The sequence below is a fragment of the Heteronotia binoei genome, chromosome 8, assembly GCF_032191835.1.
Source record: "Heteronotia binoei isolate CCM8104 ecotype False Entrance Well chromosome 8, APGP_CSIRO_Hbin_v1, whole genome shotgun sequence".
Lineage (NCBI taxonomy): Eukaryota > Metazoa > Chordata > Lepidosauria > Squamata > Gekkonidae > Heteronotia > Heteronotia binoei.
In genome coordinates this window covers 115,732,541-115,753,361 of record NC_083230.1, presented here as the reverse complement: position 1 = coordinate 115,753,361, position 20,821 = coordinate 115,732,541, and the positions used below count along the sequence as shown (strand labels likewise).

The window sequence follows — 20,821 nt, the reverse complement described above, 5'->3', positions numbered from 1 at the left end:
ACACCTTTTAAATGCCTTCCTTCCTTTGGAAATAATGAAGGATAGGAGCACCTTCTTTGGGGGCTCATAGAATTGGACCCCCCTCGTCCAATCTGTTTGAAACTTGGGGGGTATTTTGGCAAGAGGCACTGGATGCTATGCTGAAAATTTGGTGGCTTTGCCTCAAAAAACAGTCCCCCTCCCATGAGCCTCAGATAACAAAAGATCAGTTCTCTATTATACCCTATGGAAATTGGTCTCCATAGGGAATAACAGAGTTCCCAGCAGACATTTCCCTCCCCTCCCCCCGCTTTCTGATGACCCTGAAGCGGGGGGGAGGGCCTCTAAATGGGGGGATCCCCTGCCCCCACCTGGGGATTGGCAACCCTATTCCCATTCCCTAAAGCGCAGCATGTTTCTCACCATCCGCTTCTCCTCCCTCTTCCCTTCAGGACTGTGCTCCCCCCTTCCCCCACCCCCATTGTCAAGAACGTTGATATCTAGGGCATGGGTGTCAATGCTGGGACGTGCATTCAATTAGGAGCCGGCTCTTCACTGACCTACATAACAGTTCATTCATGAGATAATGTAACCTGCGGCTACAGAGATTTTTTAAAAAGTCAGTTGATGGAGCTGAGGTTTGGCCATATGTGAGGCGAAGTCTCTGGTGACCAGGGAATTGTCTAAAATTAGACTGCGCTACGCGGCCCCCAAGAGGGACTTTCTGCACTTAAAGTTTCTTCAACAGTAATATTTTTTTAATGGAATGGGTATAATGATTTCTCACCTTCGCTCTCCGTGTAATCCTTAAAGGTTTAGCTTTCATTAGCATGAGGCGTTCAGTTCGCCGGTCAGGTGAGCGATTATGGGTTTTGCTTTTAAGGGGTTTCTTGCTATCGGCTGTGAGCAGGTACAGTTCGACTGGAGCACCACGGATAGATTTAACGAGAGAGCTGCGGTACGGGGCCATAGGTTTATGGTCAAGGACATGTTTTGGCAGCTGAAAGCCTCAGGTCTCCCTCAGGACCTCAGGAGGCAAGGCTAGGAAAGGCCTTCTGTCTGAGGCCTTCCTTGGTGAGCTGGTGCCAATCACAATAGACAAGAAGGACTCGGGAAAGCTGCCTCATACTGAATCAGTTAGGGCCATTAGGTGTCATGTTCTCAGGGTGCAGGCAGGCAGGAGTCCAAAGCCAGTCCAAGGTCAAAGTCCAGGAAGTCAAGCAGGAGCCAAGTCACCAATGCAGAATCACAAACTGGAATCAGAAGTCAGTGTCCAAAAGCCACAAGGTCAGGGTGCCAAGGAAATCAAGCAGGTCAGGAGCAGGAATCAGGAAGGAGCGTGGATGCAAGCCAGAGAATAGACTTGTTGCTTCCACAAGGTTAACAGGTCCTGGGTGGGAGCTACATGGGAGTCTCATTCAGCCTGCTCTCTGGGTGGCAGTGACTCCGCTTGAACTCAGGGCTGAGAGATCTGAAGCATCGGCGTGCCTCATGTCTTTCCTCTGAAAGTTCTTTCCGGAGCCTGCTTCGAACTCTTGAGATGGGAGGATGAGAGCTTGGAGGAGATTGATCATCAACAGCTGATACTAGTGCCTGGAGAGTGATTGATGGGCCAGCTGCTGTTTGTTCAGCTGAGGAACTGGCTGGCAACTCTTCCAGGTCTGTTAACCCTTCCAGCTCCTCCTCATCAGGGCTCATGATACTAGGAACCATAGAGTTTCCTTCCCAAAATTGCTAGAGCATCCCCATGTGAAACCATAGAGTTTCCTGCTATTTCCTAGAGCGTCCCCACGCGATGTGCCTGGCATGATACGTCACTTCTGGGTGACATTATTGCACTGCATGCGCCCACACACACAAAATCCCCTGCCGGCAGCTGATGGAGACTTGGCAACCCTAGAAACGCCTGTTCCTTATTTCAGTGTACAGAATAGCACATTGCTTCACAAAATGAGTGAGTGTGTGTTAAGTGGCATGATATCACTTCTGACTTACAGAAACACTGTAAATTAATGTCTTCCTATCATTACCAGCCTGGCTTACATCCTGCAAACCGAGGGCTGTGGCTTCCTTGATTGAGTCAATCCATCTCGTATTGGGTCTTCTTCTTTTCCTGCTCTAGCATTATTGTCTTTCCCAGTGAGTCTTGTCTTCTCATGATTGTGACCAAATTGCAACAGCCTCAGTCTGCTCATTTTAGTTTCTACAGAGATTTGATCTAGAACCCACTGATTTGTCATCTTGAGGGTCCCATGGAACATGAAACGAGTTTTCCCTGCAAATTCTACCCAAGGCTGAGGCATTTCCCACTCCTGGTCGGCCTTATTTCTGGGCTGCTGGATCAGACCAGTGGTCCATCTAGTTCAGCATCTTGAGAGCATAAAAAGAGCCCTGCTGGATCAGAACAGTGGTCCATCTAGTTCAGCATCCTGAGAGCATAAGAAGAGCCCTGCTGGATCAGACTGGTGGTCTATTTAGTCCAGCATCCTGAGAGCATAAGAAGAGCTCTGCTGGATCAGACCAGTGGTCCATTTAGTCCAGCATCCTGAGAACATAAAAAGAGCCCTGCTGGATCAGAACAGTGGTCCATCTAGTCCAGCATCCTAACAACATATGAAGAGCCCTGCTGGATCAGAACAGTGGTCCATCTAGTCCAGCATCTTGAGAGCATAAAAAGAGCCCTGCTGGATCAGACCAGTGGTCCATCTAGTCCAGCATCCTAAGAACATTAGAAGAGCCCTGCTGGATCAGAACAGTGGTCCATCTAGTTCAGCATCTTGAGAGCATAAAAAGAGCCCTGCTGGATCAGAACAGTGGTCTGTCTAGTCCAGCATCCCTGGAGCCACTTTATCCAGGAAAACAGACCTCTGTAGCGTGGAGATCAGTTGTAATTCTAGGAGATCTGCAGTCCTCACCTGGAGGTTAGCAACCTTAGAAGCTGGACTTCACTGGTAAGGCCTCTTTCAGTATATTCAAAAGACACCTCCCCCTCCCCCGACTCTCTCTGTCTATTCAGGACCTAGCTTGGTGGCCTCCATTCTGTGAACAGGAAACAGGCTGTTTTCACCATTTCCTTTTCAGATCTGCAAAATGGTGTTTATCTGGTGGTCAGTCAGTCGCCTGAATGCCAGTTCATAATTTGGTAGGCCGCAAGTTAATGCTCTTTTGTGAATTCTTCTGTGAATCTTAAGGCGTTTCCCCTCCCTCGTTGAGTTTACTTAAATGTGCTGGTAAAAGCCCCCTCCAGAAAAACTTCAAAGCAGTTGTTTGACACAGTAAGAGGGGTGAATTTGTTGCTCAACGGATGTTGCCAAACCACAGAGGAAGTCGAGATGGGAACTCGAAGCCTCTGCTACCAGTTGCAAAGCCGGAACTGGAGCGAACCTGCCAGCCATTGCTTCCCGATCTATGGGGCCATGAGGTATTCTTTAAAACTCATCTTGAATCCCTTTGCTGCTTTGTCCTGACAGACGCTTGAACAACAGGACTCCGAGACGTAGGAGATGCTGAGTGACCTTTTGGAGGGGACTGAGGACAGATGGCACGTTGCGAAACCGGTCTCTTTTGAAAATGCAGGCTATTGTTAGGGAACCAGGGCGAGCGAGCAAGCGGATCTCCACGGGAGAAAGAGAAGGGGTTCTCTTGAAAAGGGAGAAGCATTGTGCGGGTGACACAATGCGTAAGGGGGAGATTTTGAAAGGGCCAAAGCGAAGGGCGTTTCATCTAGAAATAGTTCAGGGCAACAGTTTGGTTGGACATCTCTGTCTCTTTTCTCTTTGAAGTACTCTTTGGCTAGTGGGAGGTTTGTCCTATTTTCTCCTCTCTTTTAACTTGTCCTCCTGGAAACTTCTCCAGAATTTCTTGTTTCTGCAGGAGAACAGATAGCTTGAATCCTACCCCTGGGTTAGCAGCCGGCGCGGAGCGGACGTTGAGTGTTTTGGATTGGCTTCCCAGAATTTCCTCTGAAAAAAAATTCTGTAGAAGGGTTTTGTCCAAGCTGGAGGTGTCGATGTAGATTGGGATGGAATCCTGGCGTGGCCACTTGTTGAATTGTGCCATGTTGACTGCAGCGTTTGCTATGGTTCTTTTAGTTTATGGGAGTCACATTTGAGAACGGGAATTTCCAAATCATAGCACCAAAATTATGGAATGCGCTCTCCAGGGAATTCTGTCGGTCTCTCCCCCTGCCCCATCAGTATCTTTCACCTGTAGATGAAGACTCCTTTGTTCTATTTAGCATTGCCTCCCTGACTCGTCTTCCTCATTGGGTGTGTTTTGTGTGTGCATTTTAACTTTTGTTTCATTGTTGTTTCTCATTATCATATATTACTAGGGGATTAGATGAACATAAGGAGCAATGGTCCATCTGTGGCTATTAGCCACAAGGTATAAATGGAACTCTCTGTCTGGGGCAGTGAAGCTCCGCTTTCTTGATACGGGGGGGTGGGGGGCACAGTGGGAGGACTTCTAGTGTCCTGGCCCCACTGGTAGACCTCCTGATGGTACCTGTTTTTCTTGGCCACTGTGTGACAGAGTGTTGGACTAGATGGACCATTGGCCTGATCCGACATGGCTTCTCTTATCTTCTTATAGATGGAACACTCTGACTGAGGCGGTGGTGTTCTTTATTCTTGGTGCTTGGGGGGGGGGGCAACAGTGGGAGGGCTTCTGGAGTTCTGGTCCCACTGGCAGATCTCCTGATGGCAGCTTGATTTTGTTTCCTGTGTGACACTGGATGGGCCATTGGCCTGATCCAACATGGCTTCTCTTATGTTCTTCTGGCCCCACTGATGGACCTCCTGATGGCACCTGGGGTTTTTGGCCACTGTGTGACACAGAGTGTTGGACTAGAGGAGCCACTGGCCTCAACCAACATGGCTTCTCTTATGCTCTTACGTAGAGTTGCGAGCTCCAGGGAGATTATGAGGGGCGGATATTATGGGGGTGGAGCCTGAGGAGGATGGGGTTTGGAGAGAGGAGGGGATGGACTTCAATTAGGGTGTAATGCCGCACAGTTCACCTTCCAAAGCAGCCATTTTCTCTAGGCGGACTAATCTCTGTCACCTGGAGATCAATTGTAATCCCAGGAGATCTCCAGCCACCTCCTGGAAGTTTGTGTGAACAATTCACCTTATTCGTGTTTCTCATTTTGTTTACTTGTTCTACTGTGTGAGGAAAAGGACCACCTGGAAGTTGGCAAGCCCAGGGGTGGAATTCTAGCAGGAGCTCCCTTGCATATTAGGCCACACACCCCTGATGTAGCCAATCCTCCGAGAGCTTACAAAGCTCTTTTTTGTAAGCTCTCGGAGGATTGGCTGCATCAGGGGTGTGTGGCCTAATATGCAAAGGAGCTCCTGCTAGAATCCCACCCCTGGGCAAGCCCTAGCTATTATATGTTTTAAAAGCTTGTTTTCATGTTTTTAATTGCTCTCTGTGTCAGGGACGCCAAGCTGGGTGAAAGGCAATACTTATTATCCCATCGCTAGGCTGCCAAACCTATCAAGCAAGATTCCGTGTAATTGTAACTTGGTGCACAGAATCTGAACTTCAGTGGTACGGAATGAACCGGCAGCAAAAGACCTGGAAAGGGATCTTGGGGTCGTGGTGGTCAGCTGGATGAAAATGTCAACTCATTGTGTGACAGTAGTGAAAAAGGCAAGCACTGTGTTGGGGATTATTAGGGAAAGGCTTGAAAACAAAATGGCTGGTGTCGTAACGCACTCGCGCAGACCTATGGCGTGACTTTACTTGCAATAAGCTATACAGTTCGAAGCACCGTGTCTCAAAAAGGATGCTGTCGTGTTAAAAAGGTGTGGGAAAGAGCCACCAGAATTACCGAGAAAACAATAAAGAGTTGGGGCTGTTTAGGTTACAAAAAGGATGACTAAGAGGTGACATGACAGAGGGATTTGTGTTTAAAAAAAAATAATGTGTGGGGAGGGGAAAGTGGATAGAGAGAACTTTTCCTCTGTCACTTGTATTGCTCATGGACGTGCAAGAAAGTCGATATGCGGCAAGTTCAGGGTAAAGACGGGGAAACTTCCTTAGCTCAAAGCAGAGGGTTTTTTTGTAGAAAAGGCCCAGCAGGGACTCATTTGCATATTAAGCCACACCCTCTGACATCACCATTGTTTTGTGCAAGACATTTTTTGTAGAAAAAGCCCAGCAGGCACTCATTTGCATATTAGGCCACACCCCCTGACACCAAGCCAGCCGGAACTGTGTTTCTGTCCGTTCCTGCTCAAAGATTAGCCGGCTGGAGCCCGCTTGTAGGATAGGGTGGGGTATAAATCAAAAATTAAATTAAATTAATTTGTGGAAGTTAACTGCCACAAGGTGTATTGATGACCACCTGTTTAGGTGGCTTTAGAGAAATTTACAGGAAGGCCCATTAGCCATGTTGAACTAATGTCGGCTAAATTAGACCTTCATGTTGATATGCAAAACAGCAACAACAAAAACCCTCTTAGTATCAGCGTTGTGGGCCAACGAGAGGAGGTAGCATTGGCCTCTATATCTTTTTAAAAGCGTTTTGAGGGCATCTGGTTGATCATTGTAGGAGACTGGATTTTGGACCGGAGAGCCCATTGGTCTGACCCCCCCACAACTGCTCTTGGTGTTGGACTTCCGTGGTGGTTTCCCATGCAAGTGCTGACTCCATGGAATTTTCAAGGCAAGAGACAAACAGAGGTGGTTTGCCATTGCCTGCTTTTGCACAGCAACCATGGTAGGGTAGCCAATCCCCAGGTGACGGCAGGGGATCTCCCCGTTTGGAAGCCCTCCCCTTGCCTTGGGGTCATCAGAAAGCTGGGGGAGAGAATGTCTGCTGGGCACTCCATAATACCCTATGGAGACTGATTCCCATAGGGTATAATGGATAATTGATCCGTGGGTATCTGGGGCTCTGGGGAGGGGGCTGTTGTTTGAGGTAGAGACACCAAATTTCCAACATAGCATCTGGTGCCTCTCCTCAAAACACCTTCCAAGTTTCAAAAAGATTGGACTAGGGAGTCCAATTCTATGAGTCCCAAAAGAAGGTGCCCCTATCCTTTATTATTTCCAATGGACAGAAGGCATTTAAAAGGTGTGTGGTCCCTTTAAAAGGTGATGGCGAGAACTCCCTTTGGAATTCAATTATGCTCGTCACAACCTTGCTCCTGGCTCCACCCCCAATGTCTCCTGGCTCCACCCGCAAAGTGTTTCATTAGCGAAGAACAGCTAATACCACTGAAGAAATTGACTAACTGACTAACACATTGTATTAAATCGGACATTGGTTCCAGATATTTGAAATAAGTGTGTCAGACGAAGGTCGCTACCGAAACATGCCAAGATACCGGAAGCGTGTCACACTCGCTATTGTGAAATTTACCAGTACCTTCCGTAGTACTTGCTGTAGTGCAGAGCTTGTCTCTTCTATTGTGGACTTTTTGTGTTGTAATTGTTGAACCAGTGACTTGATTGTATTCTTCTACTATCGCAATTATTGTATACATTGCTAAGATGCTGTTGTAATGAGCTATCATCAAATGGTTAAGCCATTACTGATTTTGTTGAATTATTCAATTTTGATATTATCATAAATGGAAATAGGAAATATCTGTATTGTGTGTTGTAAACTTGACTATAAGTATAATTGTATCATTACACGGTTTTCTCCAGGATCCCACCTGTGGATTGGCAACCCTAGGAGAGAGGAGTTTGGGGAGGGGAGGGAACCTCAGCAGGGTACGACGCCATAGAGTCCAGCCTCCAAAACAGCCATTTTCTTTGGGGGAAATTAATCGTGATTGTCTCGAGATCCGTTATGATAATGGGAGATCTCCAGGAGCCAACAGGAGATTGGCAACCCTAAGTGAAACGTTTTTGTTAGGATTGTTGAGCAGTGCCTAGAACCAGCAGGAGTGAGTACAAAGAGAAAAAGAGAAAAATAAGGCCTCATGCACACACAAGGAACATCTGACCATAGAGTTCCTGGCAATTCCTAGAGCTACCCAGAAGCGACAAGGCTGGCCATCATCGCCATTTGTATGCACTCGCTCACATTTGCCAACCTTCAGGTGTGGCCTGGACCTCTCCTGGAATTTTACTGCAATGGTTGGGAGTGAAGCACAGAGTTTCCATCTTCCTCTGCCAAGAGATCATAGAATCATAGAGTTGGAAGGGACCTCCAGGGTCATCTAGTCCAACCCCCTGCACAATGCAGGAAACTCACAAGTACCTCCCCCTAAATTCACAGGATCCTCATTGCTGTCAGATGGCCATCTAGCCTCTGTTTAAAAACCTCCAAGGAAGGAGAGCCCACCACCTCCAAAGGGAGTCTGTTCCACCCAGGAACCACTCTAATGGTCAGGAAGTTCTTCCGAATGTTGAGCCGGAAACTCTTTTGATTTAATTTCAACCCACAGATTTACCGTCCGGAGCCGCAAAAGAGCCACCCGTTTCTCTCCGTACGTCTGTGTGGTGTCTCCCTAGAGAAGCTCCCCCTCCTCGAAATGCCATAAGGAAAAAAAAGCCTGATTATGATAAGTGTGCCTTGTGCACTTTAAAATTGCTTTCCTTGCGATGCACCGTAGAAAAGTAATAGAACAAAATAATGCTGGCATTAGTGATAGTTTTCTCTTTCACAGGGGAAAAAAAATACATTATAAGCATAACGGCTCTAGAAGACACACAAATGTTTCTAGTTAACCTTTGCGCAAAACACTTCCCTCCTATTTTAATACACTCTGCAAAGAGAGGGAAAGGAGGGGAAGGGAACATAATGGCTTGTGAGTAATTGTGCAATTTGAGCTGCATATGTAATTCCCCGTTTGCTTGTGTTGTCTGAAGTGTCTGTTTAAAGCCCCCCCCCCCCCCCGGATCTTTGAACATTGGAGCACATTGTCAACGCAAAATTTATTGAATATTATTTTGTTCGTTAGGATATTCGTTTATTGACTGTTACGTAGGCAATCAGGACCTCCGGAATGACTCTTCACCTACAGCTGTTGCTGACCCAAGGCAGCCCGAGAAATTGGTGTGCTTGAGGCGGAAAATCAAAATGGCGCTCTCTTCCTCTTTATAGACATAAAAGGGGGAATAGAGCATCGTTATATAGACCAGGGGCGGCCAACGGTAGCTCTCCAGATGTTTTTTTTGCCTACAACTCCCATCAGCCCCAGCCAGCATGGCCAATGGCTGGGACTGATGGGTGTTGTAGGCAAAAAACATCTGGAGAGCTACCGTTGGGCACCCCTGATATAGACAATAAAGGAACCCATTGTTTGACTTCGATGGTATTCCACGTTCTACCTAGGGTTGACAACTTGCAGGTGGTGTAGGGTTGTCAAGTCCCTCAGCCGCTGCAGTGCTGTCACCCGGAAGTGATGTCATCATGCCAGGGACGTTGTGGGAGGGACGCTCTAGGACTCACTATAACTCCATGGTACCATAGAGTTTTACTGCGGTTCCTAGAGCTCCACACTGGAAACATTCTAGGATTTGCGGTAAAAATACAGGTGACACCATCGTGCCGGGGACATCATATGCTTACGGGGCTCTTCGGGGGGTGAGGATCCCCCCGGCAGCCTGCTCTCCCCTGCCGGTGGTGGCTGGAAACCTCCTGGGACTGCAACTGATTGCCAGGCGACAGAGATCAGTTCCCATGGAGAAAATGCCTGCTTTGGAGGGTGGACTTATGGCCAGGGCTTCCAATCTCCCTCTGGGGGCGGTGATTCCCCCGGTTTGGCCCCCCTCCCCAACCCAACGGCATGGTTGCCCAGTGAACGTTGTGACTGAGTAGCAATTTGAACCCGGGTTTCCCCAATCCAAGTCCGACACTCGGCTCGCGGCAACGCTCTTGCATCCTTCACACCCCTCTTCCTTCCTGGCTTAGCAGGATTCCTTCCCTAGTTTCAGGCCCTTCCAGCTTCATTTATTACTTGCTGCTTGAGCTGTGCTTTATTGAATCCTGTTCAAACAGGGCAACTGAAGGCCCATCTGTGGTCTGAGGATGGAGCTGAAGCTCAGTAGGTGTTTAATCTGTTGTTCTAAATCACACCGCCTTCAGGGCTTGACTCGGCAATTGGCTGCGCAACATTTGGCGGTGCTCATCCCCGTCAAGCTCTTACCGGTATCATTTATATACTTCTCTTTTGCCTACGGAATTGCTGGTTTGTATTTCTTTCCTACTCCTTGATATGCCTCCCCCTGTTGCTTTTCCTGAGCATAGGCTGCATTTTCCTAAGGGTCTTAGCAGGGGTCATTTTGTAGAAACATAGGCGGTAGAGCTCATTAGCATGACCTATTAGCATATACCACACCCTCACCGGCCCAGAGCAACCCAACGCAAGAAAGGAGAGCCCCAGGCAAGCGAGGCCTGCTTGGGCTGGCTAGAGATCCAGCCAGCCCAAGCAGGCCTCACTCACCTGGGGCTCTCCTTGGCCACCGCCCCCCCCCCCCCACAGTCAAAAGGCCAGCAAGCCACCTTCACCCAGAATCACATCAGAAATGGAGAAAAGGATGGCATGGGCTTCTCCAGAGATTAATGAGGGCTGCTGGGGGTGTGGCAAAGCCCCTGGTGGCTGGCTGTCTGCTTGCTCTCCTAATCCAGGGATTGTTATGAAGCTGCACCTATTATTCAATAGACAAGGTAGAATCATAGAGTTGGAAGGGACCTCCAGGGTCATCTAGCTCAACCCCCTGCACAATGCAGGAAACTCACAAATACCTCCCCCTAAATTCATAGGAATTATGAATATGGTTCTTTTTGCTTTATAGCACTAAATAATTCAAGACACATGACAACATTTTAGTAAGATGCAAATGTTTTTAAATCTTCAACTACTTATCCATTCATAGGTAGGTGGGGAGGAGGAGTAGGGAACCCTCAGAAAGGTTCGGGAGCTGTGCTCCTGTGAGCTCCTGCTGAATTCGAGGCCTGGGTCTTAGAGCCAAAGAAGCAGGATTTTTTCCTTTTTTGGTAGCAGGAGCTCCTTTGCATATTAGGCCACACACCCCTGATGTAGCCAATCCTCCAAGAGCTTACAGGGTTCTTCTTACAGGGCCTGCTGTAAGCTCCAGGAGGATTGGCTACATCAGGGGTTTGTGGCCTTATAGGCAAAGGAGGTCCTGCTAGAATTCCTTACAGGGCTCTTCATACAGGGCCTGCTGTAAGCTCCAGGAGGATTGGCTACATCAGGGGTGTGTGGCCTAATAGGCAAAGGAGGTCCTGCTAGAATTCCTTACAGGGCTCTTCATACAGGGCCTGCTGTAAGCTCCAGGAGGATTGGCTACATCAGGGGTGTGTGGCCTAATAGGCAAAGGAGGTCCTGCTAGAATTCCTTACAGGGCTCTTCATACAGGGCCTGCTGTAAGCTCCAGGAGGATTGGCTACATCAGGGGTGTGTGGCCTAATATGCAAAGGAGTTAGGGTTACCAATTCAAGTCCAATTCAAGAAATATCCGGGGACTTTGGGGGTGGAGTCAGGAGACTTTGGGGGTGAGGGCAGAAGACATTGGGGGTGGAGCCAGGAGCAAGGTTGTGACAAGCATAATTGAACTCCAAAGGGAGTTCTGGCCATCATATTTAAAGGGACTGCACACCTTTTAAATACCTTCCCTCCATTGGAAATAATGAAGGGTAAGGGCACCTTCTTTTGAGGCTCATAGAATTATACCCCCTGGTCCAATTTTTTTTTAAAATCTGGAGGGTATTTTAGGGAGAGGGACTGGATGCTATGCTGAAAACATGGTGTATCTATCTCAAAAAACAGGCCCCCCCCCCGAGCCCCTGAAGCCCGCAGATCTATTCTCCATTATACCTTATGGGAATCGATCTCCATAGGGAATAACGGAGCATCCAGCAGACATTCCCCTCCCGCCCACCACTTTCTGATGACCCTGAAGCGGGGAGGAGGGCCTCCAAAGCGGGGGATCCCCTGCCCCCTCCTGGGGATTAGCAAACTCTAGAAATATTTGTGCAAGCTGCAGAGTAACATTGTACTATAATGTGTGAGCAATTGCCTTTAGCAACGGGTTCCGAAGCTCAAAGAAAGCGGCCAGCGGAAGGTGAACAAAACACAAAACTGAACGTAGGACCTGTGTAGCCGCCACACCTGTCAGACTTCGGTCTGCTACCCATAGGAGGAATCTTATACAAGTGTGGCACTGTCTACGTCTTTCAGGCAAAGGAGAACTGAGGCAGTGGACTGTAAAGTACTGCCTTACAAGAATGATGTGAAATAACATTCTGATTTTGAAAGTACTACCTTGCAAGAGTGGCGTGAAATAACGATTTGATTTTTCTACGGACATTTAACGAATTTTGGGTTGTGATGATGATAATAGAATTGCATCGTTATGAAAGAAATTGCTTCAGCATTCTAGTGTTTGCTAATCACCTAGGGATTGGCAACCCTAAAAGGAGTTCCTATTACAAAAAATAAAGGTCCTGAGTTGGGGCCATCCGGGTCAAGGCCGTGCACATTTAGCTTCCTTCTTTCTTTCAAATACACTTTATTGTAATTTTACACAATATACAGAATATGAGGTTAAGAACTGATGTAGTATAAGATCACATAGTGCTTATTGCAGACGACCCAAAAACATTTACAAATAATCAATAATATGAGATAACAACCATAAGTACAATCAAATTTAGAAATAAGAAACGAAAATAAAATAGTACTGAAAATCCCTGCATTTTTTGACCTCTAATCACTTTGCCAGCCAAAATGTAAACACTACCACAAAGAAAGGTCATGAACTATATCTGGAATAACTTCTTGTGAAATGAGATATTCTAGAACAGGAAACCATATTCAAAGACCCCCTTGAATAGGAGTGCTCTGCAACATTTTCTGAATGTTCATAGATGGAGCCCTCCCAGAATCCACTGCAGTGTGAGAAGACGACGACATTGGATTTCTATTCTGCCCTCCACTCAGAGTCTCAGAGCGGCTCACAATCTCCTTTATCTTCCTCCCCCACAACAAACACCCTGTGAGTTGGGTGGGGCTGAGAGGGCTCTCACAGCAGCTGCCCTTTCACAGACAACCTCTGCCAGAGCGATGGCTGACCCAAGGCCATGCCAGCAGGTGCAAGTGGAGGAGCAGGGAATCAAACCCGGTTCTCCCAGATAAGAGTCCGTGCACTTAACCACTACACCAAACTGGCTCTCGGTGTTCCATGCCCATGCATAGCTACCCTTTGGTAGACGAGTCATGAAGGACAATGTTCTCTGAAGGCAGGAGGTCCTGGAATGGCCATACTACAATCTGAAGAAACGGAACAGAGCATGTTGGGGGACAAGCCGCAAAGCTCGTCCGACAACTGGCCGTGCCTTCTTGTTGGCAAACCTCGTGCTCCCCGCGTCTATTTTGGGTTGGGCGTCTCCTGTCACATGCTGTCTCAGGTTTGGGTGATCGCATTGCATCCCCCCACTTAAGTTGCATACCCGTCCTCTTAGCGCCGGCATGACCTTCTTCGTGAACCTTGATGCTTGCCAAGTCATGGACGCAGCCAACCCTGGCAGGTTCACATGCTGCTTGGCTTTGCATTTTTTGCTCCCTCTCCTTTTTGTTGTTGTTGGTCTGAGGCTGATGCAAGCCCGTTGCTATTACCAGGGGTGGAATTCTAGCAGGGGCTCCTTTGCATGTTAGGCCACACACTCCTGAGGTAGCCAATCCTCCAAGAGCTTACAAGGCTCCTTTTTGTAAGCTCTTGGAGGATTGGCTACCTCAGGGGTGTGGCCTAATATGCAAAGGAGCTCCTGCTGGAATTTCACCCCTGACTATTACCAATTGCATCCAGTTTGGTTTTGGTGTACGGCCATATCGGAGAGCTGGTTCTAAGGTTGCCAACCTCCAGGTGGAGGCTAGGGTTCTTCCAGTATTTCAACTGATCTGCAGACTGCAGAGATCAGTTCCCCTGGAGAAAATGGCTGCTTTGGAAGGTGGGCTCTATAGCATTATACCCTACTGAGGTCCCTCCTCTCCCCAAACCCGGGCCTTTTTTTGTAGCAGGACCTCCTTTGCCTATTAGGCCATGCCCCCCTGATGTAGCCAATCCTCCTGGAGCTCTCAGTAGGCCCTGTATGAAGAGCCCTGTAAGGAATCTGATGTAGCCAATCCTCCTGGAGCTTGCAGTAGGCCCTGTACTAAGTGCCCTGTGAGCTCCAGGCAGATTGGCTACAACATGGGGTGTGGCCTAATATACAAAGGAGTTCCTGCTACACAAAAAGACCTGCCCAAACCTCACCCTCTCCAGGCTGTACCCCCTCATCTCCTTATATTGCCCAACCCAGCATTGGAAACCCTAGTTGAATCTGGTGGTAGATTTCCAGGACTTTTTTTTTTTTTTGTAACAGTAACTCCCTGATGTAGCCAATCCTCCAGGCGCTTATTGGGGTCTTAGTAGACGGCCTACTGTAAGCTCCAGGAGGACTGGCTCCATCAGGGGTGTGTGGCCTAATAGGCAAAGGAGCGCCTGCTAGAATTCCACCCCTGCATAAAGCAAACCTGATCCAACATACATCATTCACTTCAGGGTAAGACCCAGAAGCCGCTGGGACTTGTGATGATGTAAACTTACACATGCAAAACCTGAGCTTTTTTTTTCCGGTAGAAAAATCCCAGCAGGGACTCGTTTGCATATTAAGTCACACCCCCTGATGTCACCATTGTTTCACACAGGGCTTTTTTGTAGAAAGGCCCAGCAGAAACTCATTTGCATATTAGGCCACACACATTGCGAAACGTCACCCCAGAGTCAGAAACGGCTGGTGCCTGCACAGGGGACTACCTTTACCTTTTACCATGACATCACCATTGTTTCACACGGGGCGCTTTTTTGTAGAAAAGGCCCAGCAGGAACTCATTTGCATATTATTGCCACACCCCCTGACATTGCCATTGTTTCACGTGGGGATTTTTTTGTAGAAAAGGCCCAGCAGGAACTCATTTGCATATTAGGCCACATGCGTTGCGAAACAATGTCACTCCAGAGTCGGAAACGACTGGTGCTTGCACAGGGGACTACCTTTACCTTTTACCATGACATTGCCATTGCTTCACACGGGGGGGGGGGGGTAGAAAAAGCCCAGCAGGAACTCATTTGCATATTAGGCCACACCCCCTGACATCACCACTGTTTCACACAGGGCTTTTTTGCCGAAAAAGCCCAGCGAGAACTCATTGCATATTAGGCCACACACCCTAACATCACCATTGCTTCGGACTGGACTTTTTTGCAGAAAAAGCCCAGCAGGAACTCGTTTGCATATTAGGTCGCACCTCCTGATGCCAAGCCAGCTGAAACTGCGTTCCTGCGCCTTCCTGCTAAAAAAAAAAGGCCCTGTGCAAAACCAATCAATCAAATATATCTTCAGATTTCCTCTTTAACCTGCTCCTTTGGTTGATGTCCATTCCACTATCTGCTAAATGGGAACTATGTCTCAGCTAGCCACTCCTGAGAAACGGTCTTAACCTCGCAGAATTTCATATATGATGTGATTTTGCTCATTAATACCATGTGCCAAACCTTATGAAAAGGGGGAAGGAGGGGAGGAAGAATTGTTTCCGAAGCACCAAGGCCTCCCCGTGCGGTTCAGCAGCCAGCCAAAGGGACAGAGTACTCCACATTATTGTTATTATTATTTATGGAATGCCTTGGCGTGCCGAGCGCTTTGCAAAGCACGTGAGAGATTGCTGCCCTGAGGAACATGCAGCCTAAATTTAGACGTCTGGCATGGCGAGGGGAGGAGGGGGTGTCTTGACACAGGGAGAAGAGATAAGTGTACCAAGTATTCGATGCATGTGGTAAGTCTTTAAGCTCCCTTTCGGTTGGGGAGGAAGGCTTTAAGGTGTTAAGTCCAATTCCAGACGAAAGGGTGGGATTTTAAACTGGGGGACGGAGGGGAAGAGGACGACTTATTTCCACTCGGAATGTCTTGGCATCTCTTTGGAAAATAAGGCTGTATAACAGAGGTCCAGGTGGGAAGGCAGTGTAATGTAGCCTATTGCAAATGAGAACCAGTTTGGGGTAGTGGCGAAGTGCATGGACTCTTAGCTGGAAGAACCAGATTTGAGTCGTCTCTCCTCCACTTGGGGCTGCTGGAGTGACCTCGGGTCAGTCACAAGTTCTCTCAGGGCAGCTTCTGTCAGAGCTCCCACAGCCCCACCTACCTCACAGGGTGTCTGTTGTGGGGTGGTGAAGGGAAAGGACATTGTAAGCCGCTCGGAGACTCCTTTGGCTAGCGAAGAGCAGGGTGTAAATCCAATCTCTTCCTTCTCCTCCTCTTCTTTTCTCATCTGCTCTTGGAAGCTAAGTAGGGTCAGCCCTGGTTGATACTTAGATGGGAGGCCCCCAAGGAAGTCTTGGTTCGCTGCCGCCAAGCCCAGCCCCCCAGCCACCAATAAGCTGGCCTGCGGGGGGCGGGATTTACCAATAGGAGAACTGTAGATTTATACCCCGCCCTTCTCTCTGAATCAGAGTCTCAGAGCAGGTCAACATCTCCTTTACCTTCTTCCCCCCACAACAGATCGCCTGTGTGGTAGGTGGGGCTGAGAGAGCTCTGACAGAAGCTGCCCTTTCAAGGACAACTTCTACATCAGCTATGGCTGACCCAAGGCCATTCCAGCAGCTGCAAGTGGAGGAGCGGGGCATCAAACCCGTTTCTCCCAGATAAGAGTCCGCGCACTTCACCACTACACCAAACTGGCTCTCTAGAAATAGATTGTATTGCTGGCATCAGACAGGAAGTGACATCATGAAGGGCACAACCCTTGGTGCTGACTGATTGTGCAAGCAAGCCTAATATGCATGTCTTAAGATTGGAGCGCCAGTCATGCAACCTTACTCCTTGAAAACGCATCATAGCCCTGATCTGTGATGGGCTGGCAGCCACTGAAACCCATTTGCTCGGCTGGCACGGTTCTGCAGTCCACCTGCTCTTTCCATGTGGCACACTGTGGCTGGGACGGTGTACAATTGTCCAGGGGTGGGGGTCGAGGCCAGTGGGTGAAAAGTCCTATGTTGCGCATGGGGGCTCGACCAGATGGCGAAGGGGCTCGGTGCACCGTTGCGTATCTAAAGCTGACTCAGAGTTGGCGAACCTCCGTCATCGGACGCGGCTGAAAGAAAAGAATGGTTCGCACTTCTCCTTTGGAGTGCTTTCCTACGTGAACTGATTGGATTTCTCCGAGCCCTCTTGATCCCGCACTCGAGAGCGGGAAGGTGCTTGAAACACACGGCACAAAAGCCTCCCTCTCTTCCAGTTCCGTTCCTGACCTACATTTTATTTATTGACGTATTGATTGATTTAAAAATGTAACCCCCTGGCTTTATTTCTGCCGCTCCAGGTGGCCTGCAGACTAATAATAATAATTTTTTAAAAGCCTGACGTTTCACAGCTTGGGTGTCGGATGCAAATCTGGTACGTTGGGGAGGAAATGCGTTTGTTGCCAATCTCCAGATGAGACCTGGGGACCACCCAGAATCTCAACTGATTGACAGACAACAAAGACAAAATGGCTGCTTTGGAGGGTGGTCTCTGGGGCAATCCACCCCTCCTCCAAGAAGAAGAAGACTGCAGATTTATACCCCACCCTTCTCTCTGAATCAGAGACTCAGAGCGGTTTACAATATCCTTTATCTTCTCCCCCCACAACAGACACCCTGTGAGGTGGGTGGGGCTGAGAGGACTCTCACAGCAGCTGCCCTTTCAAGGACAACTCCTGCGGTAGCTATGGCTAACCCAAGGCCGTTCCAGCAGCCGTAAGTGGAGGAATAGGGAATCAAACCCGGTTCTCCCAGATAAGAGTCCGCACAATTAACCACTTTACCAAACAAGGTCCCTCTGGTCCTTAAAATCTCCCAGAATTCCCCAGCCTGGAGTTTCACAACATGTGCATTGGTTGCATCAGGAATTAAAGAGGTGGGGAAGTGAGGCCTAGAAATCTCAGAGAGAATTACAACCAGGGTTTTTTGTTGTTGTTTTTTAAGCAGGAACTCCTTTGTATATTAGGCCACAAACACCCTGATGTAGCCAATCCTCCTGGAGCTTCCAGTAGACCCTGTAAGAAGAGCCCTGTAAGCTCTTGGAGGATTGGCTACATCAGGGGTGTGTGGCCTAATATGCAAAGGAGCTCCTGCTACCCAAAAAAAAAAGCACCCTGATTACAACAAATCTCCAAATGACAAACATCCATTCCCCTGGACAAAATGGCTGTTTGAAGGGTGGTCTTTTTTTGTAGCAGGAACTCCTTTGCATATTAGGCCGCACCCCTCTAATGTAGCTTATCCTCCAAGAGCTTACAGTAGACCCTGTACTAAGAGCCCTGTTAGCTCTTGGAGGATTGGCTACATCAAGGGTGTGTGGCCTAATATGCAAAGGAGCTCCTGCTACAAAAAAAAACCCCGGTGGTCTCTATGGCACTGTCCCCTGCTGAGGTCCCTCCAATTCCTAAACTCCACTCTCTCCAGGCTCCAACCCCTCAAATCTCCCAGAATTCCCTATCCTATGGTCAACCAGCAATGCTAACCCTTTGGCACATGGGAGATGTTTACAACTGTGCCATAGCTTTTTGTCTCCCACTAGCAGGTTCCAAAGTGGATGCTTGGTTCTGCTGTTACAACTGGCATCCCATTTATACCCCTACATTCCTCAGGAACAGGTTCACGCATCTCAAAATAGCCACCTCTGGTGATGTAAAGTAGAAGAAATCCAACCTGGATCTCCCCCCCCCCCCCCGCTTTATGCCAAAAGCGACAGCCTCATTGGACAACTCGGTTACGTGCTTTGCATTCAGCGTGCATTCGTCAGCTGCCTGGCCATTAATTCTGGACTGTCTGTGTGTGTTTTATTCACCGTGGGTTTAAAAATGCCATGCTGAGGATATTTTAAGTTATATTCCTTTCAAACCCTGTTGTGATACGGTGTTTAAGGCCCCGCTGCGTGGATTTAAAAGACCCTTTTAGAGAGGCACTTTGATGTTCCGCGGCCGCCTTTTTTCCTTTTTTAAAATGTCCATCTGCAGGTGGCTGTGCACTGTGAAGTCGTGATGTTCAACCCTTAGAATAGAGAGCATTTGGAAATCCCACAGGGTGGTTGATCAAAAACCATTCCAACGCTTAGATTTGTTGCAGAAAGGGCTGCAGCGTTTCCAGAGAGGGTCCCATGGAATTCCACAAGGAAAAGACCACCAATATGGAGGAGCTTTCACAAAAACGTAAGAGAAGCCATGTTGGATCAGGCCAGTGGCCCATCCAGTCGAACACTCTGTGTCACACAGTGGCCAAAACATAGGTGCCATCAGGAGGTCAACCAGCAGAGCCATGATACATCAGGCCAATGGCCCATCCAGTACAACACTCTGTGTCACACAGTGGCCAAAAATCAGTTGCCATCATGAGTCCACCAGTGGGGCCAGGACACTAGAAACCCTCACACTATTGCCCCCCAAGCACCAAGAATACAGAGCATCACTGCCCCAGACAGAGTTCCAACAATACACTGTGGCTAACAGCCACTGATGGACCTCTGCTCCAGATGTTTATCCAATTCCCTCTTGAAGCTGGCTACGCTTGCAGCCGCCACCACCTCCTGTGGCAGTGAATCCCACGTGTTAATCACCCTTTGGGTGAAGAAGGACTTCCTTTTATCCGTTCTAACCTGACTGCTCAGCAATTTCATTGAGTGCCCATGAGTTATTGTATTGTGAGAAAGAGAGAAAAGTACTTATTTTATTTGTATGTATTTATTTACCTTTTATTACTTATTCATTTAAAACAGGGGTGTTGAGCTCATTTCTTATGAGGGCCAAATTGACATAAATAAGACCTCGTTAGGCTGGGCCATGTGTGTCATAAAGTGTAATGTCAGGTAGCGGAGAAATAACCTTTATAAAGGACACAGACATAATTACAGATTTGGTTTTAAAAAAAACAAAAACCTTACAGTATGCGTCAAAGATTAGCACTCTTGCAATATTTTGTTTATTTAACCGTCTCTGTTAACTGACGCGTCTTGCTCTGAATTACTGCATCAAAATCTGAAGACAATGTCTGTGCTATAGCAATCTTGAGTATGCTGTTCAGGTGTGGTTCAGGTGTGTGTATGTAATTTGCAAGCCTGCTTTTTATGTATTGATGTACATTACAAAAATCTCATGGTCAGTGCTTTGAGCCTAAGACGCATGGGGAAACAAGAAATGGCTGGGCATAGTGAGCTTTTGTACATAAGTTGCTTCATGTGCTGGTCAGCCAGTGGAGAGATTAGAGGCTTTGCTCTATAGAAGGGGTGGCCAAACTTGTTTAATATAAGAGCCTCATAGAATAAACGTCAGATGTTTGAGAGCCGCAAGACATGAACATCAGATGTTTGAGAGCCACAAGAAGGAAGGAAGGCAAGCAGGCAAATAGATGGGGGGAGGGAGGGGGAGGGAGAGTTGGAAAGAAAGCAACTTTAACTTTAAATGTATTTTCCAAGCTGCCAGCTGGTTTGGCTTAAAGAGACAAATGCCTTTTCCAAGCTGGCCAACAGGGCAGTGGGGGCTTTGAGAGCAACACAATATGTGTGAAAGAGCCACATGTGACTCCCGAGCCGTAGCTTGGCTATCCCTGCTCTATAGCTCCTGTGCGATTGAGCAGGCCTGGCAAAGCAAGCTGTGATGCAGAAGGAAGCAAGAGAGAGAGAAGGAAGCAGATTACAAAGAGTTGCTCATTGGCCTCAGAGGAGCCCTCCAGGGGCCTGATCCAGCCCTCGGGCCTCATGTTTGACACCCCTGCTTTGGATGGCAGGCTTCTGTGCCATTGGACCCCAGTGTGGTCCCTGTCCTCCCCAGGCTCCATCCCCAAATCT

The 20,821-nt window shown here is 48.1% G+C and overlaps 1 protein-coding gene across 16 annotated transcripts in view; it reads left to right on the top strand.

Moving 5' to 3' along the window:
• The window catches only part of CELF2 (CUGBP Elav-like family member 2), a 554,552-nt gene that overhangs the window by 181,476 nt on the left and 352,255 nt on the right, over window positions 1-20,821 (top strand). Inside the window, exon 1 of one of the 16 annotated variants that reach the window (XM_060245956.1) lies at window positions 3,348-3,400. The exons of the other annotated variants lie outside the window; for them this stretch is intronic. Coding sequence (XP_060101939.1) covers window positions 3,396-3,400 — 5 coding nt within the window. The 5' untranslated portion in view covers window positions 3,348-3,395. Of the gene's footprint in view, window positions 1-3,347; window positions 3,401-20,821 lie in introns of those variants that run through there. 16 annotated transcript variants of the gene reach the window in all.